The following is a 25,733-nucleotide window of genomic DNA, read 5'->3' as shown; positions in this document are numbered from 1 at the left end:
TGTGCGTGGGAGGGGGTGAGTTAAGGATCTTCCTGCGCTGCTCTCTCGGACTGCTCCCCAAATTAATTTTAATAATATATCTTACTTGACCCAATATACCCAAGATATTTTCAGTTAAACATGTAATTAATAGGGAAATAATTAATGAGCTAGTATATGCTCTTTTCATGTACTCAAATTTCAAAAACTGGTGGGTATTTTATATGCATCTCGTTCTAGACTAGCCACATTTCAAGTGCTCAGCAGTCACATAGGGCTAGTGGCTATCACACTGACGGCTCAGCCCTCCATCCAGTCTTTTCTCAAATCATTAGGGTAAGAATTATATCCTTTAAAAAATTTTTTTTCGGGGGTGGGGGGTGCTCCTGGGTGGCTCAGTCGGTTAAGCGTCACACTTCGGCTCAGGTCATGATCTCACAGTTCGTGACTTCGAGCCCTATGTCGTGCTCTGTGCTGACAGCTCAGAGCCTGGAGCCTGCTTCAGATTCTGTGTCTCCCTCTCTGCCCATTCCCCACTCACACTCTGTCTCTCTCTCAAAAATAAATAAACTTAAAAAAAAATTTTTTTTTAAGCAGACTCCACACCCAGTGTTGACCCCCAGCATGGGGCTCAAACTCATGACCCTGAGATCAAGACCTGAGGTAAGATCAAGAGTTGGATGCTGGGGCGCCCGGGTGGCTCAGTCGGTTGAGTGTCCGACTTTGGCTCAGGTCATGATCTTGCAGTTCGTGGGTTTTAGCCCCGCATAGGGCTCTGTGCTGACAGCTTGGAGCCTGGAGCCTGCTTCAGATTCTGTGTCTCCCTCTCTCTGCCCCTTCCCCGCTCATGCTCTGTCTCTCTGTCTCTCAAAAATGAATAAATGTTAAAATAAATCAATAAATCAATAAATCAAAGAGTTGGATGCTTAAGCAACTGAGCCACCCAGGTGCCCCAGAATTTCATCCTTTTTAAAGGCACACTCCCTTGTCACTGCACTATCTTAGCGTCCTCCTGAGATACGAGTGGCATTGTGCCTGTAATTTTTGCTTTCTTCTCTATCATCTTTAAATGAGCCTTTTGCACTGATTTCTTTCACTCTGAGGATGTGGTCAGTAGTACTTTACAGCATCAGGGGCATGATGAAGTATTCTTAGTTGTTACTTTACAAAAACTTTTACTATTTTACTCATGGAATCTATTTTCCAAGGTATTGATCATCTTTATCATTAGGGTCTTAGCCATTTATCTTCATTTTTATTAATATAGATCAAATCTGGACATAAATGTCTAACTACCAGCCATTGTTTAAAATACTAAGAAAAATCAAGGGCACTATTCAATTTAAAGTCTTTCATTCACAGATTCCCCTTTAGGATCTCTTGTAGGGCTGGTTTAGTGGTGATGAATTCCTTCAGTTTTTGTTTGTTTGGGGATCCTGAGAAACTTAACAGAAGACCATGGGGGAGGGGAAGGAAAAAAAAGTTAGAGAGGGAGGAGGCCAAACCATAAGAGACTCTTAAAAATCGAGAACAATCTGAGGGTTGATGGGGGGTGGGAGGGAGGGGAGGGTGGGTGATGGGTATTGAGGAGGGCACCTGTTGGGATGAGCACTGGGTGTTGTATGGAAACCAATTTGACAACAAATTTCATATTAAAAAAAAATAAAGTCTTTCATCAAGATTGCTAGTCTAAATTATTTTGTTTATAGTCCACAAAGAATCCTCTCATAAGAATTCTTTTCCATTTCATTACCACTTTCTAATATTATTTTCTTGATCTTCAATTAGATTATATTTTATGCATTTTATTTAGAAATCTTAAATTATGATATGTAATAGTATTCAGCAGTATAAATATTTATCCCTGTAACCCATATTCATGAAACAATGAAATTTACACAGAATCTATGCCTAGAAATGTTCAGCAAACATTAAATGTAATGTAGAACCTAAGGTGTATTTGATTATTCCAAAGAGACAGTGGTTTTGTGAAAATCTATCAAAATTTTAAGGAGCATGTGAGTATTTGAATATTTGTTTCCTGCTATTTTATTTCAAGATAATAAATCTAATTTTTAGAAAGATTTTAAAATGTTAGTTATTCTTGTATAATATTATTTGGGTCAAAATCAGGTATCTTTTTGAAAATTCATGAGAAAAGTCAGTTGGGTAAGCACAAAATTAAAGCCATCTGGTAAAACGTTAAAGAAGGGGCACCTGGGTGGCTCAGTCAGTTGGGTGTCCAATTCTTGATTTAGGATCAGGTCACGATCTCATTGTTTGTGGGCTCAAGCCTCACATTTGGCTCTGTGCTGATGGTGCAGAGCCTGCTTGGGATTCTCTCTCTCTCTCTCTCTCTCTCTCTCTCTCTCCCTCTGCCCCCCCCCCAAAACAAACAAACAAACAAATAAAAGAAAATGCTGAGGATAAAATCTGAAGAGGATGACAGAGGAGTAAAGAAGATAAATTCATGAAAAATAGACTATTCTGCCAGACTGAGTAAAGACTGAATGTCTTAGGAGAATGAAAATCTGTACTTGATCCCGTATATGAAGACACAGGGATGAACCGGCAATTTAATTATCATTTAATTGCACAATATATAAGGTGCTGCTATGCTTTATCACAAGGTTTCTTTACTCTTATCTACATTTCTCTTCATTTTTGTCATTTTATTCCCTTTTGTCCCATTCACTTAGCATTCCCTATAAGGATGTAGTTGTAGAGTTTTAATTCCCATTTTATCCAATTTTTCACTACAAACATTACATTTAAAATCTAAGGCCCATTTACATATTTTGTATGAGGAAGAGGGTTGGTATCCATGAAATGTACAGTAACTGGTGTATATTTTCTGCAAGAACAAAACACAGAGACAACAGTCACTGTCATTATCTTCACTAAAAATTGATAAAAGCAACAATAGCTACATAAATTGGTACACAACTTTGGGCAATGATTTTGGCAATATTTAGGTGCCATTAAATACTTTATTTCCTTCCATTGACTCTACTTTTTTTTTTTTTTTAATTTTTTTTTTTTCAATGTTTATTTATTTTTGGGACAGAGAGAGACAGATCATGAACGGGGGAGGGGCAGAGAGAGAGGGAGACACAGAACCGGAAACAGGCTCCAGGCTCTGAGCCATCAGCCCAGAGCCCGACGCGGGGCTCGAACTCACGGACTGCAAGATCGTGACCTGGCTGAAGTCGGACGCTTAACCGACTGCGCCACCCAGGCGCCCCCATTGACTCTACTTTTGAGAATCCTTAGATATATGTCCTCCCATATTTTTACATACACTGCATAAAGAAAGCCCCTTGACATACAGAGAGGTAGCATGGCCCAATGGTTAAGGCTATGGTCTCTGGAGAACCAGGGCTCAAATTCTGACTCCATCAGTAACTAAATCAATCTGACTCCATCAGTAACTGACTCCATCAGTAACTCCATGATGTTGAGCAAGTTACCTAAATATTGTACCTCAGTTTCTTCATCTATGATATGGAGATAAGCTCAGTACATCCTACAATCTTGGTGAGAATTATATGAGGTAATAAGTATAAATCACTTCCACTAGTGAATGTAATAAATGCTCACTATTACCATTATTATTGCCATGATGGGGCTAATTATAATAGAAAAGAAAAAGGAAGAGCCCCAATGCTCCACAATATGAGACTGGTTGCATGAACTCTGGTCTATCTATTCAAGGGCAAAGTCATTAAGTTTCACCACACTACACACAATGTCTAGCACAGGAACTAATTCCTACAAGTGCCGTATGCAGTCTGGATTTCATCGTGAAACACACAAGAAATACACTGGATCACATCTCGCAATAATCGGAAGGTGTCTTATGGTCAAGGACCAGTTTAATGGGTAGTGTGTGATGCATCTTACATTTGATGCAGGTTGTGGTTGGTAGAATGATAGCCTTCCGATGTCCCCGTCCTAACAGCCAAAGCCTGTGAATGTCACCTCCTATGGCAAAACGAACTTTGTAGATGGGATTAAATTGGGGAGTTTAAAATGGGGAGATTATCCCGGATTATCCAAGTGGGCCCAATGCAATCACAAGGGGCCTTACAAGGAGGAGACAAGGGGTTTAGAGTTGGTAGAAGACATGATGACAGAAGCAGGGAGGGGTTGGAATGATTAGAAGGGGCCAGGAGTCAAGAAATGCGTGCAGCCTCCAGTAGCTGAAAACGACATTAAAAAGACTTCCCCTGAAACCTCTAGAAGGAACCAGCTTTGCCGACACCTTGACTTTAGCCCGCTGACACTAATTCTGGACTTCTGACCTCCAAAGTTGTAAGATAATAAGCCTGTGTTTTTTTAAGCTACTAGGTTTGTGGTAATTTGTTGCAGCAGCAGTAGGAAACGAATACAGTCAAATTGGGTGAAATAAGGTTCTTTTTTACTTTTGGCAACGTCAGGCCCTCAGTACTTTCTAAATACCACTCTACAGCAGAAGAGGCAAATCAATCTAAAGCTTCTGAATGAACGTTGAATGGAATAGTACACAGCCATCACGATGATGCTTACAAACAGGAAAGTGTTATTTGAAAAAAATACCAGTTTGCACTTCAGTGAAATCACAGTTATACTATGTGGGCAAACATCAAATTATGCATACAAAAATTTCAGCAGAAAATAAAATAGTAATAGTGATTATTTCTGCGTGTTGAGACTATAAATGATACTCCTTTTTCTTCTTTCCATTTCTGCAAACTTTCTATAATGAACAATATTGTTTTCACAATGGGAGACAGTACATCAACTTCATTTAAAAAGTAGATAGCAGAATAACGAAGAATATGAAAAGCAATTTACACGATACTGGTAAACTCAATTTCTTTATGTGCCAAAGCCTCTAATTTAATCAGTAATTCAGAACTTTCAAATCCCTGGATCTGGCATGTCAGTAACTGTGCAGTCACCAGGGATCTGTGTTTTAAGTTTGTCGACATTTGTGTTTTAATAATAGTAAAGTTATGATTATCATCTTCAAAAACCACCTGCTGACCAGTCACTGTGAGCTACACGGGGACCGCAAAAACAGGGGTGTTGAAGAGGAAGGGATTTGAGTAGGAATTGGCCATTGACCCCAGTGGGAAGGAAACAGGCAGAGGGGAGAAAAACTGAGGAACCTGCAGAATGAGTCTGCTTATCGGAGTGTGGAGAGATAAGAGGGTTCTTTATAAAACTGTGGCGTTTTGACCTTGGAGAAATCACTGCCCCACTCTGAGCTTCAGTCTCTTCCTTTGTTTATGAGGGTATAGAACTAAATTATCTATAAGATGAATGCCAAATGAAAAAACAAAACACCATGCTTTCGCTATTCTACGGTCTCACCTTGCATCCACACGGGGATTGCCGTGAACTGACGTGAACTAGGCCCTCTGCCCTGTGCAATTTGCCACCAATGCCATCGCCATGAGGTATTTCACAGAATCTTCTTTATTACAATGTCAGAAGATAAACTTCCCAGTGCATTAAAAGGCTTAAACATACAAGGGGTTATAGCAGCAGCCTGATATCTGATTAGTCACTGAAGGCTGGCAGCGAGTCACATGTCAGGGGTTTGAGGAATACATCCACGACCCGGGAAAGTTTTCGGCTTTCTTCCATGAAAAGCATGTTGTCAAAACTTAAAAACAGCTTTCCAACGAAATGAAACATGTGGCTGTTTCTCAATTATTCTGGTTTTAAATGAGGACACCATTTCTGGAATTCATAATTGTGAAACTTGAACGGAAGTTCGAGATGTCGAAGGATATTTTTTCCAGAAAATATTGATAGAATACCTATTTGAAAGAAACTTTGTGATTTAATCCAAATTGTAAGGAACTTCTAAGTCTGTGGGGGGGGGGGGAACAAATCATGCGCGTATTTATTTCTAATGTGAAACAGAGAGGTAAATGCTATAGAAAGATACGGATGGATTACTGTGGATGGAATTTCAGAGGAGGATGAGAGATTATGCTCAGCTGTCCAGACAGAGAGATGGTTATGGGCATTGAAGCCTGTTTGGATCCTGAATTTAAGAATTGGGGTGGAGAGCGCTTTGTTGGTGGAGGAAACAGAATGAGCAATGTCTTGCTTATGCGGCCTTAAAAATTTGAAGTGTGTATGGAGAAGAGCACAACATGAAATATGATGGTATCGTCACCTCCAGGTTGAAGAACCATGAGATAAAGATCGAAATGGTAAGCAAGATACAGACTGCCAAGGCCTTGAAGGCTGACCTCAGGAGACTGCACTTTATTCTACAGACGCTGAAGATCATATAGGCCTTCTGAGCAATTATTTAATTCAATAGCACACATCTCTTCCTATTATACAGGACAAAGGTAATTCTTTAGTTTAAAATTTATTATAATTTCTCACCCAACAAGTGAACAAAATTCTAAGCAACCTTTTTGTACGTCACCCAATGAATTGGAAAAGATTTCAAATTTACAGGTTTGAAACTCTAAGTGGGAATATTTCCTTCATTGCTCTAGTGTTTATTTGGGGTTGGAATAGGAGTCACCCCATTAAGAGGCTGGAATGAAGGCTGCACGTGTGGGGTCCCAGGAATTCCAACTGTCTGGGGCACGGAATGTGCCATGAACTTTACCCAGGGGCCTCCCGGCATCCCAATTTCAGGCCTTCTGGTCATCAGAGCTTGGCTTGGTCCTCCTACCTGATTGCTCTTGGGAACTGGAACTAAATCTACATTCTGTACATGAAAACAGAACACCAATTCAGCATAGTGTTCTCTTTGTGTCTGTATGAGCGTGTGTGTGTATGCACGTGCACATTTATATGTAAATATCTCCATATACACACATTACACAAAATGGTGACGGCACATACCATTATCTTATTGTTATAACTGTTCTTCCGTAGTGAAAGCTATATTTTCCCTAAGTGGCTTGGGAGCATCTTGAGAGCAGGCCTACCCTATTGTATTGTACGAATACTCAATTAGTATGGAGTACTAATAGTCAATTAGTATTTAATCATCCACATATTTAAGCGAAGTTAGCACATGCTGAATTTCCTTCTAGGATCAGGAGAACAGCTGGTTAACATACTTGGTATTATAGGACAAAAAAGTTATGGTTTCGATTTTTCTTTAGATCTGTGAAAAGCAAGAGGGCTTATTTCTTTCAAAGCTCCTGAGATACGTGAACTTATCACATGAAAGCAATCTATCAATACGTGTGTGTGCGCGTGCAGGCGTGCATGTGTGAAATCTGCCAGCTTGCGACTGCAAAATGCAGAAATCACGAGCTGAATATGAAATACAGGTGGTGTGGCCAAATGCACAGAGTTCACCACCCAGCGTGGTTTTCATGTGTTATTCTTGACACTTACCTCAATAAAGAAAATGCTGGCTGCTGACGTTGGATGGTGATACATGTAGACTGTCACAAGAATGGCTGCTACTATAATGAGGACCAGGATGAGAATTCCAACAATGAGGCCAGCATGAAGGGTTCCCCCTTTCTTCTCGGCTGCACTGTCATCTGTAGAAGCTGAAAGAGCGGCACAGCTGTCAGAACATTCATGTGTTCTCATAGGTTTGCATTTCCATTGGGGGGGATGTTTGTATTTTTAATAAAGTACCATTAGAATTTTTCTTTCACTTTCTGTACAACTTTTGCTCTCCAGAACACCGATTGTAGAAAGTTGGTGCTCTTTATTTGGGCCATGAAAAGCCGTAGTATTAATGATTAAAAATATATTTGTAACTGTGTTTTAATTTATAGTTCAATAAACAAAATTAATAGCCTTTATTCCGAAAGTACTGTGGAAAATCTAAAACTCTAATTAACTATATAATAAATTTAACTTTGGCTTTTCTCATTAAACCACTGGCACTGTTACCCATGGAAAAACTGATTACTTTTTGAAAGCCTCTGTCATTTTCTTTTGGAAATTTTAAATTGAAGAGTATCACGCTTCTTTTGGTGGGCTAGACAGGCATTTTCAGAAAGTCTATACATGAGTTCAAAGGCTAATTTTCAAAATCTGTTTTAAACTGAAATGCTCTTTAAAAGTGTAACAGATGGATGCTAAATGACCCTCAAATAGTTTTATCTCCATCCGAAGGGAACACACAGCATATCGAAATATTCCATCCACTATGCCACAAACCAATGTCATTTTATCAGACTTCTACTAAGATGTTTTCCACTGTAATACCCATCTTCAGAGAATTAGGAAAAAAAATTAAATTTCTAAAGTAATAATTATCCAACCCAAAGTCAGTCAAGCAAATAAGACAAATCTCTAAAGTCTTCTCTTCTAAAATTCTGCAATCTTTGATGACTACTCAGGTATTTAAATAATGTGCAGCAGGTAACTATGTTTTCTGTGCATACTATGATTGATATTTTGAAACATTAGAAAATTACTTAATATTCATAAAAGTTCTACAGCAGTGATTCCTAATCTTTTCATTACTAATTTGTGTCTTTGTTTTAAACAATTATTTTTCTCTATTAAATCCCATTTATTAAGCACTGATTTATCTCTCTTATTTTAGATTTTTGTTAATAAAAAGGAAACACAACTGCCTATCAGAATGTGTGGTCAATACGAAGTAACAGAATTCCAGATAAACCAAAGAAACACGACCTTCCAGTTTTTCCTACCCATCTCTTAAATGTTTGTTGCTGGAGCGCCTGGCTCACTCAGTCGGTTAAGTGTCTGACTTTGGCTCAGGTCATGATCAGGTTTGTGGGTTCAAGTCCTATGTTGGGCTCTGTGCTGACAGCTCAGATTCTGTATCTACCTCTCTCTCTCTCTGCCCTCCCTCTTTTGTGCTCTCTCAAAAACAAATAAACTTAAAAAAAAAACCACCATAAGTAAACAAATAAATAGTTTGTTGCCATTGTTTGTTTATTCTCTGCTTGAGACCCATGGTTGGTGTTTGGTAATTCTTCTCCAACTCTAATAAAGCTCAAAGTCCTACAGTTTTCGCTTACATAACTAATATTCATTAAGGAAAGAATATACAATATAAACAGTAATTCATTATATGAAAATTCACTTACAGAAAGGATTCTGGGAAGATGGAAGAGTATGAAGTATCAGGATCTCTCTACACAGACAACAATTGTACTGGTAGAAGGTGTCTGACAACTATCTTGGAACTCTGGACTCTACTGAAGGCTTGCAACTTTCAGGAGAAAGGCTTAGACTATAAATTGTGGTGAATTTCAGTCAATTTCAGCTCTTAGCCCAGTAGTGGCTATCCATCCTCCACCCCTCAGTCATGTGGCAGGCAGCTGTACATGGGTTCCTGAAGTAGCCTGCAGGAACCAGGCCAGGTGAAAAGTACCCGTCCTCCAGTTAGCAGGGATCTGTGCACTGGCCACTGATTGGTGCTTCTCATCACAGAGGCACAAAGACGCAGCCATTGGTTCTTTGTCTCTTCCTCCGTTGTTGCAAGCCTCTGCCCCTCTCTGGCTTAAGTGACTTCTAAGGGATTTAAAGAGCCAGTGCCCTTTTCGCTCTCCCCCCATTTCATTTCCCCCTTTTCTTTCATTTTTGGGAGCTAGATAGTAAAGACTAGGACATTCAGAAACAACTGCATGTATGGGTAAGATCAGAAAGTGAGTGTACATGCCCAGGGAATAGCTCAGAAAAGACCTGAAAAGACATTAAGATTATACCTCAGGCTGATCCTCAGCATAGACAGTCTGAAGCAACACAAAATCAAAACAATAAACAAAAATAATATCAAAAAGCAGCACACCCTGGGGAAGGGGGGGGGGTAAGAATCTGATTTCCAGAGTTACCCCTTTATTAGATTCAAATGTCCAATTTTTAATAAAAATTCACAAAACATACAAAGAAACACGAAAGTATGGCTCATTCAAGGGGAAAAAAAAATCACAGAAACTGTCCCTGAAAAAAGATCTGATGGCTGTATAATAGACAAAGAATTTAAAACAATTGTCTTAAAGATGCTCAAAGAACCAAAAGAAGATGCGGAAATGTCAAGACAACAACATGTGAATAAAATGGAAATACCAGTACAGAGATAGAAAACCCAAGAAGAAAACAACAACAACAAAAATTCTGGAGCCAAAAAATTCAATGACTGAAATGAAAAATTCACTAGGGATTCAAAGGCAGATTTGAGCAGGCAGAAGAAAGAACCAGCAGACTTGGAAAACAGGACAATGGAAGTCATTGACCGAGGGACAGAAAGAAAAAGGAGCCAAGGGGCCATCAAGCATTGCAGATGTCCCGGACAGAGGGACAGAGAGAGGTGCGGAGAGAATATTTTAAGAACTAATGGCTGAAAGCATCCTAGATTTGATGAAAGACATGAATAGAAGCATCCAAGAAGCTCAAGGTGTTCCACTAGGATGAACTCAAAGACATCCACACTGATGCTTTCTAATCGAACTTTTGAAAGACAAAGTCAAAGAGAGAATCCTGACGATAACAACAAAGTAAATAGGTATACTATAAACAAAAGGCAAAGAGTTTAAATATTCCATTACAAAAAATCAACCAAACACAAAAGAAGACAGTAATGCTGGAAATAGCAAAAAAAAAAAAAAAAAAAAAAAAAAAAAAAAAGCTGTAAGGCACAAAGAAAACAAATAGCAAAATGATGAAAATATGCCCTTCCTTATCAGTAACTGTTTTATGTTTAAAGGGATTAAAGTCTCCAATGAAAGGACACAGACTGTCAGAAAGAATACAAACACATGATTCAACTATATGCTGTCTACAAGATACTAACCTCAGATCCAAAGACACAAATAGATAGAAAGTGGAAGTATGTAAAAAGATATTCCATACACATAATAATTAGAAGACAGCAGAGGTAACTATACTAATATCAGACTCAATAGACTTTCAATCCAAAAGGTTGTGAGACAAAGAAGGACATCATGTATAAATAAAAGGTTTCAATACAGAAAGAAGATATAATAATTGTACACATGTATGCAGTTAATGACAAACCATCAAAAAATATGAAGCAAAAACTGACAGAACTGAAGGCAGAAACAGAAAGTGCTATAATAATAGTTGGAAATTTCAATATTCCACTTTCAATCTTGGAAAGAACAACTAGACAAGAGGTAAGTAGAGAAAAAGACTTAACACAATAAACCAACTAGATCTAACAGACATATACAGAACACTCTACCCAACAACAACATACACATTCTTCTCAAGGGCACATGGAACACCCTTGAGGAGAGATCATATGTTAGGCCACACATTAAATCTCAACACATTTAAAAAATAGATATCATGCAAAGTATCTTCTCCATTCACAGTGGGATGGAGTTAGAAATCAGCAACAGAAGTAAGATGGGAAATTCACAAATCTGTAGAAATTAAACAACATACCCTTGAACAACCAATGTGTCATCATCAAATCACAAGGGAAATTAGAAAGTTAGGTATGAATGAAAACAAAACTGCAACATACCGAAACTTTGGGGACGCAGCAAAAGCAGGGCTAAGGAGGGAATTTACAGCTGTTCGTGCTTACATTAAAAACAAGAAAGATCTTGAATCAACAACCTAACTTTACAAGTTAGGGAACTGGAAAGAAAAGAACAAACTAAACCCAAAGTTAGCAGAAGGAAGAGAATAATCAAGACAAGAGCAGAGATAAGCAAAATAGAGAATACAAAAATAATAGAGAAAGTTAATGAGAGTTGGTTCTTCGAAAAGATCAATAAAACTGGAATGGGGACTCACACACAAGTAGTCTGTCCCCAGAGTCCACACCCTAAGCCTCTGATCACGAAGCCCTCAACTGACGCTGGACCGTAGGTCCTGCTATTTCTTCTGATTTCATGTTATCAATTCTGGCAAAGAATTCTAAGTAGCCTTGGTAATTTCAAATAAAGAAAAATCAGCCCTCAATATGGTTAAAGGATTAACATTGTGCCCTCAAGAAGGCAGGGGCTGTGTCTGACTTGTCACTTCTCTGGGACTAGGGCTTCGGTCAGTGTCTGCCATCATATGCACGTAAAATCCATGTTTGCCGGAAGGGAAGGTGGCAGAGAGGAGGAAGAAAAATGAAAGAAAAATAAAGGCTACTGAAAATGGGTTACAGGTATTGGAATGACCACTTCTCCAACAAAAATCAAATGAAGTTATAATAAATTACTTCACTAGGTCTTCAGTTATCTCTACAACGCAATCAGTAACAGTACCTACCCCATAGGGGTGCTGTGAGAATTAAACACCTAAAACATATAAAGTACTTAGGAGAGTACCTGGTATATAATAAGCACTTAATTAATGTGGCTATTATATTATTCCTCATTTTAATATGAGGGAGGTTGAGGGAAGTTATGGTGTCAGATTCACTAGACCATATAAACTATGTGTCTGCCCTTAACATTTGTTGCTTTTTAAAGTTTGGCATTACTATTATTTTCTAAATGTTTGTTTATTTTTGAGAGAGAGAGAAACAGAATGTGAGTGGGGAAGGGGCAGATGGAGAGGGAGACACAGAATCCGAAGCAGGCTCTAGGCTTTGAACTGTTAGCACAGAGCCCGACGTGGGGCTCGAACCCACAAACCGTGAGATCATGACCTGAGCTGAAGTTGGACGCTTAACCGACTGAGCCACCTGGGTGCCCCAAGTTTGGCTTTATTCTTAAGTATATTGTATTGTTGTACTTGGTGCACTTGGCCTTTTTTCTTATTTGTAAGAGTATGATACATTACTGTCATGGGAAAATAGGATTAATTTAAAATGCTGCTTTGGAGAAAGTGTGGCAAAAAATATCTACTTGAGTCAAGCAGGGAAGCCTTGAATGTTTCTTCCAATCCCATGTGTAATTCCGTTCATCTATTCTTTTGTGTGTGTGTGTGTGTGGCTTTTTTTCAAAACTTGTTTTATTTTTTATTTTTTAAATTTACATCTGAATTAGTTAGCATGTAGTGCAACAATGATTTCAGGAGTAGATTCCTTAGTGCCTCTTACCCATTTAGCCCATCCCCCCTCCCACAACCCCTCCCGTAACCCTCAGTTTGTTCTCCATTCATCTATTCTTTCATCCCTCCCTCCATCTATCCATCCCCTACACCCCCAAATCCATCCATCCAGACAGCATCCGGTTCTCTCTCTGATATCAGTAGTCTTTTAAAAGCAGCATGTCAAGATTCAGCCTCACTTTCTTTGTGTGTGTGCAGAAGAGGGAAGGGAAGAAGCAGACACTTGTGAGTTAGCCTCAGGCTGCCACTTCCCACGTGAACCAGAACCTGTGGAGGAAGCAACAGGCAAAAGACAGTCCTTCCCAGGAAGAAAAAAGAAGGCCAGCAACATGTTTTATTCAGTAAGAGCTCCGGTCAGTAAAATTAGCTTTGACTTGTAGGACATAAATTGTCAATCTTTAGAATATAAAATCACAACCAGGTTGATATCTTGAAACCTCTCTCACTGCCTTTACTTAGGCATAAATGCTTACTTTCTCACTTATTACTTATTTATATTTTCAATAATGGTGTAGTTATAGAATCTCCTTTCTAAAACATTCCTCTGCTGTGCTGGTATAGATGTGAAGACACCACTTCATGTCTAATGAAATCTGTACAGAGTCTAGTCTGTTACTAGCCAAATAAATATTTTAGAACAGTTTTGGATGATGATTGCAACAAAATAAACCATCTTCACAGACTCTCAAAATATTGCTAGCCAAGAGACAAAGTCAATATTTAGGGATCTATGACTGTGCATATGACTATACACTGTGGCATAATTAGGGCAAACCATTTAAGGAGAAATACAACAAATTAAATTCCAAAACATTACAGAGGCATCTTTGTGTCCCAAGCAAGTGCTATTTCCAAATGCTTCAGAGTGGTCATCTGAACGGAGTGGCCAAAATTGCACAAGTATTTCTGGAGAACCTATTTTCTCATTTTCATATTATTTGAGCAAGTTTTCTACTTCTCTACTCTAGCTGCCGTTCTCTACTAACAAGTCTTATGATGGCATATTAAAAGGTTGACTTTGGAGATGAAGTGATCACTCCATTGATGTGTTTTGAATTTAAATTCTTTCACTATTTGGTTTCCAGTTTAATATCACTGCTCCATTAAATGGCACTGGGTTTGCACACTCATGGGTACCTGCAAACAGGATTCGGGAGGTCATTTATGTTAAAAATGATGATCACCTCAAATACAAAATTGAAATGTACAAAGTATAAGCAAATGCTAGCAACTTCCATAATTGAAATTTAGTTCATTCACGTCGAGGGCAGATGGCTGAAATGAATTTCAATCCTTTAGAAGAGACAATAGGCAAAGATGTCAATTTTAGAAATAGTCATTCATTCCTGTGGTTTGACTGGTTGTTATTAGACACTGGCATATAGAATTGGGTCAAACAAAACCTTGAATCTATTTCAGGTACAACTTAAACTCATGAGAGCCCATGAGGAGTTGGGAGGGATATTCCAAAAGGTCACGAGAAACCTAGTCTGAAGACTCAAACTCTTATTCTATTCTTAGAAATATCTTACCCTCCCCTCCCCCTTTATTTTGAGAGGGAGAGAAAGAGAGGGAGACAGAGGGAGAGGGAGAAAGAGAATCTCACACGTGCTGGGCATGGAGCCTGATGCGTGGCTCCATTTCATGACTGTAAGATCGTGACCTGAGCCCAGATGAAGAAGAGTAGGACGCTTAACTGACTGAGCCACCCAGGTGTCCCCATTCTTAGGAATATCTTATGCTCTTTTATTCATGTCCCAAAGTGAACAAAAAGCCAAAGAATTATCCTTACACACATACAGTATTATGCATAGGACAATTCAAATCTTTAGCTTTTTTATCTTTAATTGTGTATTTAAATAAGACGAATTAATGATAAAGGATAATAAGATACAATAAAACGGATCCTCAGAGCCAAAAAGAGGAAGTATATAGATACATGTGAAAAGCCTATCAAATCAAGGCCACTTTTTGCTACTCTACTGAAGACATAACTTAAAACATAAATGAAGCACAGAAATCAATAGTATCAAAGATAATATACTCTCATCTGATCCACTGAATGACCTATGAGCTCCTAGCTTTTTAATACTTTATAAAATGCAGATCAATACTGGCACACAGAAAAGACTGTGAGAATTGTCCAGTTTACCTAAGCAATCTGCTATTTTGGGGTGTGTTTTAGCTACCATGATAGCAAAGACAACAGATTTTTAAAAAGCGTTAAATACATACTAAAAATATTCAAGACCTCATGCAAATGTGTTTCATTTGCTACTCTCCAAGAAAAGTTTATAACCTATTAATAAGAGGAAAGATGAAAGAAAGACGAAGATAGAAGAAAGAAGAGGAAAAAAGAGAAAAAAATGGATCGGTTGTCTCTTCAAAGTGTAGCATCAGATTTTAAACCTCTACCTTCCCTTGTTCTATGACTGATAATTTTTTTTTTCAGGATTTACATGCAGGTGACACTGATATTTGGTATTTAGAAGTATAATTCTTCAATATGTTAAAAAGATATTAATACATTGCTAAAATGAGTTGTACCCACTATTAAATCTTGCCAGTAATTAAAATCCAAGAATAAAGTAAAACTAAAATAGAAATACTCCTGGTCTGAAATTTTATTCACTTTAGAACTAACTATTCTCTTGGCTTTAAAATCAAACCCTACAGTCCATAAATTCCTCAATGTATTAATATCCTTTGGGGACCAAGAGGCTCATGGGTTAGATAAAGTCTTGCACAAGTTTGTGCAAAATGCATAAATCTTATACACGTGAAGTCAAAATGTTCTTTTTTAAAACTTCGTAATAAACTACGAGTGCTTACAATGTTAGTGTTCCATTTTTGGATTAAAAACACACACAGAGACACACAATTTTCCCTGTGGAATATTGTCTAACCCATGTATAACCTAAAGTATGTAATGGAAGAAAATCAAGTGATAACATTTTTAGCTAAATTGATGTTCCTTTGGAAATTTCCCTTGTAACTGATCTTATTTTGTAGCTCATATATTTTTCCTCTTAACTCTTTTATATTTCTACATCCATGATCATGACCCCGACTTCATTCAGAGTTTCTTCTGGTGTTACTATTTTCTTGACGCTTGTGAATCTGTCGATACTATTCAGGTATTAAGAATCCATCAGAACTATTATACAATTATTATACATCATCCACAATATGTGCCACTGGGACAATACATTCAGAATTCACATTATGACATCTCCATAGGAAGGATTTGGGTAAGAACTGTGAAAAGATATTAAAATGGGTGCACAGAACACAGCTAAGTGCATTATGTACGGTGAGGACAATATCTGGCAGGGACAGCTGGCCCGGCTTCTCTTTTGCAGCCTGTGCTACTACAGGGCAGCTGTGAAATTTCATTCAGGCAAACATATAAAATATTCTGGGCTAAAAGAGCTTAGGGGATGACAATCCTTTTTAAACAATAATCCGCTACCTTTTATCTTAGGAAAAGGAAGCTAAATAAGATTCCCGTGAAATCATATTAAAAAAAAAATGCTTGATTCCATCAAAATGAGGGATTTGGGACAGCAGTCAGCACCCAGTCTGCTTGTAGCTTCATTATGTGGTTGGGGCTTTAATGTATGTATATGTGAGAGCAGCTAAAAAGAGGGGATTTATAGTGATTACAATTGCCATAAGACCCAAAAAGTCAGTCTCTGGAATGATCCATTATCACTTTTCACTTCTTATGTGTATGAACTACTTTTTGAAAACAGTCTGCATATGCGTCTAATGCTTTCAGCAACCGAGATCTTTGTAAAACCTAACTTTTAAGCTTTTCTTACCACCAGCTTTCTATACAAAGCTGTCTTTGTAGAAGGTTGTCTGCTCCATCTAAAACTATATTTAAAAATCATTTTTGAAAAATACAACGTGTCTCGACTTCTACAAAATAATCCAAAGAAAAGAGATCTTAGCACCTAAGTTGCCCATCCAAATGTTAAACTAAAGAGTTTCACAGAAATAGTTTCTCTTTTAATTCCATGCCAAGCCGTTGCAACGGTTAAGAAATCAGGGTTTTAAATTACAGCAAAAAATTTAGAGTTTTCCTAGTGAATGTATTCACAGTGAATACAAAATACCAAAAATACGGCTGACAAAAGTACTTTTAAGATTGGGGTGGGGGGGAGGGTACGGACCAGAGTGACTCCTCAAGCCATTAACCCCATCCATTCCAGAATGAGGTCACTTATGTTAAGAAAGGTCATTTACATACAAACCTATGAGTATCATAATGAATGTTTACTTCCCTACCGAATCCATCAGATTTTCTCAGCGTGGAGGAAAAACTCTCCTCACCTGGCTCCTATCAGTGTGGGAAGACAAGTGTGTGTATATATGCCACTTAGCTAATATAGACCCTAGGATCTCCACTCCTCTTAATCATGGCTGCACTGGCAGGCCAATGCCAGGCCTTCTTGAAATTATTTACGGAAATGGGATCCATTCTCCCACTGAAGTTCAAGTGTATGAATCCAAGAGCATCTCATCAATAGCTTTTCCAGCAGAGAGATCAAGCTCTACCTCCCATGCACCTGCACTGTATACCCACCACTAGGAAAACAGGCCACCAAGGTCCTTTAACTGTCCACCCCCAGACCACAGCAGTAGCTGGTACATGGGGCATGTAAGATAGAACCTGAAGCCATTATTTGAAAAACAAAAAGCCCAGCTGCTGAGGTACAGTATACTATCTAAATGCGTACTACCTAAATAAAATCAACCTTTCAGTGATTATTCATAAGCAACTTCTATTTGTAAAAAAAAGTTTATTTATTTATTTTGAGAGAGAGAGAGAGAGCACACATGGGAAAGGCAGAGAGAGATGGAGAGAGAGAATCCCAAGCAGGCTCCACACTGTCAACGCAGAGTCTGACGCAGGCCTGCAACTCCCGAACCACAAGATCATGACCACAGCCGAAAGAGAGTCGGATGCTCAACCAGCTGAGCCAACCAGATGCCCCCTAAGCAACTTCTTTTCAAAAGTGCTGACTTTTAATTCAATATTATTAAATAAATCCCAAGTTCTCTGACATCTGAGTTTATGCTCAACATTAATGAAAATCTTTGGGTTTCCTAAGAAACTATGTCTTAATTTAGTTGCTAAAGATGTCATTTTGGCCTGTGTGTCTGCCCCAGAATTAATTAAAACCTTAGTCCTTCATGTTCTTTTTTATCTTTTTAAATTTTTAAAAAATGTTTTTATTTATTTTTGAGACAGAGAGAGACAGAACATGAGCAGGAGAGGGGCAGAGAGAGAGAGGGAGACAGAATCTGAAGCAGGTTCCAGGCTCCGACCTGTAGGCACAGAGCCCGACGCAGGGCTCGAACTCATGGAGATCATGACCTGAGCTAAAGCCGGACGCTCAACCGACTGAGCCACCCAGTCACCCCTTAGTCCTTCATGTTCTTAACAACCATACAACCCTTTTGTTATTTGTGGTGGTTTGATATATACAGTCCTCCAGGAGGGTACATGGGTGGGACTACAGGTATGTGCTATGTTTCTTAAAGAGCCAGAATCAGAAACTGGAAAAAATTCCAGGAATTAAGCCTGGAATTTCATTTTAATTTGTGGTAGCAGATCTAATGAACAGTGCCCATATATCAGGTAGAAAGAAAAAATTAAAACCTCTGAGAGCCAGTTTTGCAGCAGTGCTTAGCATCCATGTGGACAAAACTTTGCGCACATAATGCCCCTAAGAGGGACAGAATCAGGTAGTCTGGGAAGATAGACACTATGAAATTGTGTTTACCATAAATGCCTGTCCCTGAGGTCCAGGGATATCAAATTTCTTGAAATATGAAGTTCCACCTGCTGAACGTGGGGTAGAACACGGTCAGTCCGGGAGGTGAGCTCTAGTCTCATCCTAACGTTTTCCATGAAATCAGCTTTGTAAAATGCCCCCCTCTCCCCATATTGGTATGTGATACTCCCATGAGTTTTACAGTTGCAAGGACCTTGGTCTCAAAATGTTGGGGACGGAGGAGCCATAACACTCATTGTAACTGTGATGGGGCAGTTGGTGCTGTTTCTGGTTGCTGAGATGCTGGGTAGCTTTAATAGGGGGAGAATGGCAGACAAATGGGTACACAGCTGACTGTACAACATTTAGACCACTCTTCCCTGCAGGACAGGGCGGCATTGGGGAGCACAGCCCCTGCTCTGACACCAGATCACTTGGTGGTAAAGCCCAGCTGTGTTCCTTACAAACCGCATGACCAAAACAGAGTGTGTAAATCCCTATGCTCCCAATGCTTCCTGAGTAACATGGGATTACAATAGTACTTTCTTCATTGGGTGCGGAAAAGATTAAATGAGACAACATGCAAAACCATCAGAAAAATGCTGGGTATACAGAAACAGCCCAATCATTACTAGACAATTTTACCCTTATTAGCAACTACCTGGGAAGTTTCTAAGAATAATTTAAAGCAAAACATGAATCAAATAATCAGAAGTGTTAAATTTAATGTCTACTAATTAGAGAGGCTGGTTTGCTAAGGGCAAGCCTTTTTCCTTTCTTTAGTTGAGAGTTTCAAGAAGCTGGGAAGAATTTATTCATGAGAATTTTCGGAGAACTGTATCTAGTTTACGAGCAGCATATTAAAATTTCTCTTTTCTTTTAAAGGAGGTAAAACTCGTGGCCTTGATATGCACAGATCTTAAGTGTACAATTCAACAAATTTTAGAAATTTCCATGCTCCCAGAAGGTTCTCTTTTGCCTTTTCCAGTCAGTTCTGACCACACCCCATCCCACCCCATGACGGGCAACCACTATGCTGATTTCTATTATTGTAAATTAGTTTCACCCGTATTAAATTTCATATAAACCAAATCATACTATAGGTACCCTGTAGTGCCTAGATCTTTTTGCCTAACATGATGTTTCCAAGATGTATCTGTGTCATTGCATATATCACTAGTTTGTTCTTTATTTCTGCTGAATATTAGTCCATTGTATGAATATACTCAATTTATTTATTTTTCTATTGCCAAACATCTGGATTATTTTCAGTCATTGGCAATTACTTATGCAGTTGCTATGAATATTCTTGTAAATATTTTTGTGGATATGTTTTCTCTTGGATACATAGAAGTGGATTTCTGGATCAAAAGGAAGACATGTTTAATTTTATAAAATTGTCAGTTTTGGGGCACTTGGGTGGCTCAGTCAGTTAAGCATCTGACTTCGGCTCAGGTCATGATCTCATGGCCCATGAGTTTGAGCCCTGCGTCGGGCTCTGTGCTGACGCCTCAGAGCCTGGAGCCTGTTTAGGATTCTGGGTCTCCCTCTCTCTCTGCCCCTACCCTACTCATCCTCAGTCTCTCTCTCTCTCTCTCTCTCTCAAAAATAAATAATCATTAAACCATTAAAATAAATAAATAAAATGGTCAGTTTCCCAAAGTGATTGTACTATATCACACTGATGAACAATGTAAAAGACTTCTGAGATGCATTTTTCCTCCTCTCTTGCCTTCTGCAGCCTAAACGAATATATCTTAGAATTCCATTTAAATTTAGTTCTACATATTTTGTACTTTTTTTTTTTTTGGTTGTTGAACATAATGTTCACAGGTGCTGAAGTCACTTAGGGTTGAAATTTTATCAAACAAGTTGTGAACTCATTACTGGAACTGAAATAATAACATCTGGTCACAGCAACTTACTGCACTGTTATGGATCAATGTTAAATAAGGACTCCTATCCTTACTACCCAAGATACATTTAAAATCTTGTATCGTATCAAGCATGCAGTATAAAACTAAGGTGAAAATTAGTCTTAATGGAACAGCAAGTCATTGAAAACCTATCTATTGAAAAAGACTGAGCTAAATTTGGTATCTAATGGATTAAACTCCTTTCTTTAATCATTGTGTCTTTTTAATTAATTAATTAATTAATTTTAATGTTTGTTTATTTATTTTGAGGAGAGGAGAGACAGAGAGTACACACACACACACACACACACACGCACGCACAAGTGTGCGAGTGGGGGAGGGGCAGAGAGAGAGAGAGAGAGAGAGAGAGAGAGAGAGAGAAAGAGAAGCCGTAGCAGGCTCTGTGCAGTCAGTGCAGAGCCCAACATGAACCTTGAGATCATAACCTGAGCCAAAATCAAGAGTTGGACACTTAACCAACTGAGCCACCCTGCGGCTCTCAATCATTATGTCTTTTTAAAAATAGTATATCTTTTCTCTTTCTTTTCTTTCTTTCTTTCTTTCTTTCCTTCTTTCCTTCCTTCCTTCCTTCCTTCCTTCCTTCCTTCCTTCCTTCCTTCCCTTTCCTTTCCTTCTCTCCCTCTCTTTCTCTTTCCCTCTTCTTTCCTTCTTTCTTTCCCTCCTATCCTCTTTCCTTCCTTCCCTCCCTCCTTCCTACCTTCATTGCTTCTTAAACTAGATCAGCATATTATAGGAGAAGTAAGCATTGGCAATTGAAACAAATGTAAGAAAAATAGTACCTAAGTCACAAAACCTTGAGAATGATAACCAAGGTCAGTGGGCTCCAAACACACTTTGGCATGACCTTTACACATTAATAGGAGGCCTCTTTTTTCCATCCCCCTTGGGAATGTTTTATGGATTCTCTCCACTCGTAGACACCATACTCTGACCTCTCACACTTACTCTCCCCATGTTACTTTGTCTCCTACTACACTGAGACAGCAGGAAGCACAGATGAAATTCCCTCAACTTCTGCCTCTTCTCATCCATGCTGACTGATCCATCCCTAATTGAGGATACATCAAATACTCTCGATCATCTTTTAATTCCTTTCTTTATGTCTTCTTTCTACTCAACACCTATACCATGTAAATAGGCTCCTAAAATAAAACAACATAATTAACAAAAGAAGTCTCTACTTTCTTTTTCATTAAAACTTCTTGATAAGTAGCTTGTCCTTGTTGACTTCAATTTCTTAATTCATAGACTTCTCAAAATCTATCTGGGGAGTGTGTAACTGTGGACTGTAGAACTGCTCAACCAATGTTAACATATTACTTAAACTAATGGTCACTTTTCTGTTCTTTTTTCTTTTTCTTTTTTCGTCTTCTTCTTCTTCTTCTTTTTTTTTTAATTTGGCCTGTCTAGAGCATCAACCTAATTCACTAATTCCTCCTTGAAATTTCCTTCTCTTTGGTTTTATGATAGCAAATTCTATTGGTTTTCTTGCTATCTCTTTATCTGTCTTTGCAGTTTTCTTCACAAAACCTTGTGTTCTCCTTTCTGTACTGTGCCCTTCTCATTTTTATAGCATCCTTCTGTGATCTCATTCACTCTCATAACTTCAACTGTCATTTCTATGATCATGATGCCTAAATTTATATCTTTTGCTTGTACTTCTCAAGCGAATTTCAGATTTGCAGAGAAGAACTCCCATTATATATCTTCATTTGGATGTTCCACAGATATGTCAAAATCAATAAGCTCAAATTCAATTCATTGCTTCCCCCACAACCCGTCCTCTTCTGGTATCCCCCATTAAACAGCACCATCACCCACCCAGATAACTAAGCTCAAGTCCTGGGAGCCATCTTAGTCACTTTGTATCGCATAAGTCACACATCCAATCGGGTATTAGTTATGTAGCTTTACTTCATTCAAAGTGTTTCTCATGCCCATTTTCTCTTCTTTTTTTTTTAAAGTTTATTCTCACTTTTTTTTTTTTTTTTTCAACGTTTATTCATTTTTGGGACAGAGAGAGACAGAGCATGAACGGGGGAGGGGCAGAGACAGAGGGAGACACAGAATCGGAAACAGGCTCCAGGCTCTGAGCCATCAGCCCAGAGCCTGACGCGGGGCTCGAACTCACGGACCGCGAGATCGTGACCTGGCTGAAGTCGGACGCCTAACCAACTGCGCCACCCAGGCGCCCCCATTTTCTCTTCTTTATTCCTACCGTCAGCCACTACTTTGGCTTCTCAGCATTTCTTTTATGGATTACTAGTACAATCTCCTAAGTAGTTTTCCTGGCCTCAGGTTCACTCCTTTCCCATTGTTCCCCACAACCCCATAATTTACTGTCAAACTGGTTTCCATACAACACCCAGTGCTCATCCCAACAAGTGCCCTCCTCAATGCCCATCACCCACTTTCCTCCTCTCCCCCACCCCCCATCAACCCTCAGTTTGTTCTCAGTATTTAAGAGTCTCTTTAAAAAAAAATATTGATGTGGGGCGCCTGGGTGGCGCAGTCGGTTAAGCGTCCGACTTCAGCCAGGTCACGATCTCGCGGTCCGGGAGTTCGAGCCCCGCGTCAGGCTCTGGGCTGATGGCTCAGAGCCTGGAGCCTGTTTCCGATTCTGTGTCTCCCTCTCTCTCTGCCCCTCCCCCGTTCATGCTCTGTCTCTCTCTGTCCCAAAAATAAATAAACGTTGAAAAAAAAAAAAAATTAAAAAAAAAAAAAAATATTGATGCCTGAATCAGCTCCAGAGGTACAGATTTAATTGGTGTGAAGAACAGTGTGACCACTGGGGTTTTTATGAGCTGGAATAATAAAATCAGATGAGAATAATCAGATAATTCCAAGGTACAGAAGAAGTTGAGAACCACTACTCTGGAGAAAATTTTATGAAAGCAACTCTTAATTCTAGGGGATATGCAAAATAACATTCTGAAGTATAAGAAATGTTCACTATTATGGCATACATATACTTAGGATAGAGTTAGTGCTACCATGGAAAGTAGCCAAACGAAGCAAAAGATAAAACCAAATGTCAAGATACTTTACAGTCGTAGAGACAGAAAGTGATAGATATTCAATAGCCCGTCAAGAGGAAATAACAGTTTCCCTTTGCTTATGAGACTGTGATCTATGTGAAAGAAGAAGGTGAAAAAAATAGCAAGGGAAGGAGGGGAGAGAAATGAAAGATATGTCACTTTGATGATTTATGTATTAAAGTCAAAAAACAATTCGACTGAATGATAAATGAAACACTAGACACTTGATCTGTCACTAGAGACTAGGTAATAAAAATATAACCTTAGAAGTATTCTAGTGGAAAAGTCAGAATAATGTTGTAACACTTTATCTTTGGCTGAAAAGTCTTGGGGTATGTTCAGAAGTAAGAAAGTAACACGACCAAATCAGAATTTAGACCAGCCATTCCATAGTAGTTCATTCCAAGTGTATCTGTCTTAGCTTTGTGAAATCAACCACTTGGCAGATTTGTATCAGAATTAACTTGATCATGTTGATCATGTTCTGCAAACCGCTTAATGTAGCTATTTCAGCATCTCTGATGGGTGACACCACCTTTCTGACTCAAGGATGCAGCCTTTCAGGATCCAGGTTTAGTATAATGCCCAGCAATAAGAAGAAATGAGAAGCACGGTACCACCTGAGTAACACATCAGTGCTCTCTGGAGTGCTGTTACTTTAAAAGCTATTAGCAGCTAAGCACTTATATTCAAATGTGTTTTTAAAAAGACACTCTATCAAAAAGAAGAACATTTAGAGGAGCCAAGAACAAATGCAGTTTTGGTACTTGGAGAAATCTCAGTCAACAAATTTTATTTTTATTTATTTATTGTCTAAAGTATATTTGGATATTTTGAAAGAGATAGTGAGAGTGGGGAAGGGGCTGAGAGAGAGGGCGAGAGGGCGAGAGAGCGAGAGAGAGCGAGAGAGAGGGAGAGAGAAAGAGAGAGAGAGAGAGAAAATCCCAAACCGGCTCTACCTTGCCAGTGCAGAGACTGATGCAGGGCTCAAACCCAGGAAGCTACCGTATCATGGCCTGAGCCAAAACCAAGAGTGGGATGCTTAACTGGCTGAGTCACCCAGGCGCCCCTCAGTCAGCACATTTTAAATAATAAAATCAAATCACAGGATTTTAGAGCTTACAATAATTTTAACATCTGCAGTGTAGCAGAATGGCACGATTCAATCTGCCAAAATGAGCTGAATCTGGTTGAAGGCTTTCCTTCTTAATTAAGAGACCCTGCCATTGATTCAACTTGCAAACCTCTTTTCAGCGCTGGATATAATTTTATCCAGTTCGCATCTTGAAGACATTTACATTTCTATTTAGGTGGTGAGTGTCATTTGGAAGCAACCTAGTCAAATGCCAAAGAAGGCATTTAATAGTTGTACCTACTCTAATATATAGCTAGGTCATTCCTTTGAAATGTATTCCTCTAATAAGCTTTTGCCAGGATTTGAAAACCCAAAGATGTGATTTTAAATGCTTATAACCACTATCCACAGAAATACATACATTTAAAAAATACATCCTAGAAACCCCTTGATGGTGAATTAAACCTGAATTTCTGGGGAAACCAGGAAGGCTGAAAGGATTTTAAATTAGATTTTGAACATAAACACAGCGTAGCCCTGTAGTTTGGAGAATGCATGCCAGTGATTCAGACACTCCTCAATGACACAGGAAAATCGATGTGTTGTGATTTTCATAGAAAGGATAAGATGGAAACTACTGCATAATTACATGGGAAAAGAAAATAAATTCCATTTCCAAATGCTTACAAGTATCATCAGTTGTTAGAGAAAAGGGAAAACAATACAGTAGGAGTAAGCGAAATACTTTAGAGTGGCATTTCCTGTTCGAAGTTTGACTGTAAGAGAACAGCCATACTGAGAGGCTGTATTAAGGCCCAAAAGACTCATACCCCCGGTCTGCCACGTACTGGCCATATAACCTTTCTGTACCTTTGTTTTCTCAGCTAAAAAATGAAGATAATAATAGGAACAACTCACAGGGGTGTGTTGTGTG

The 25,733-nt window shown here is 38.8% G+C and overlaps 1 protein-coding gene across 2 annotated transcripts in view; it reads right to left on the bottom strand.

Moving 5' to 3' along the window:
* PLXDC2 (plexin domain containing 2) overlaps window positions 1-25,733 on the bottom strand; it is a 448,342-nt gene that overhangs the window by 34,102 nt on the left and 388,507 nt on the right. The window contains exons 13-14 of one of the 2 annotated variants that reach the window (XM_045463292.1): window positions 7,348-7,508; window positions 2,652-2,833 (exon numbers count right to left, since the gene is read on the bottom strand). In XM_045463292.1, the coding sequence (XP_045319248.1) occupies window positions 2,675-2,833; window positions 7,348-7,508 (320 nt within the window). In that variant the 3' untranslated portion in view covers window positions 2,652-2,674. Of the gene's footprint in view, window positions 1-2,651; window positions 2,834-7,347; window positions 7,509-25,733 lie in introns of those variants that run through there. The other variant, XM_045463293.1, reaches the window with a different exon arrangement.

The sequence above is a fragment of the Leopardus geoffroyi genome, chromosome B4 (assembly GCF_018350155.1).
Source record: "Leopardus geoffroyi isolate Oge1 chromosome B4, O.geoffroyi_Oge1_pat1.0, whole genome shotgun sequence".
NCBI lineage: Eukaryota > Metazoa > Chordata > Mammalia > Carnivora > Felidae > Leopardus > Leopardus geoffroyi.
This window is presented reverse-complemented; position numbering and strand designations above follow the sequence as displayed.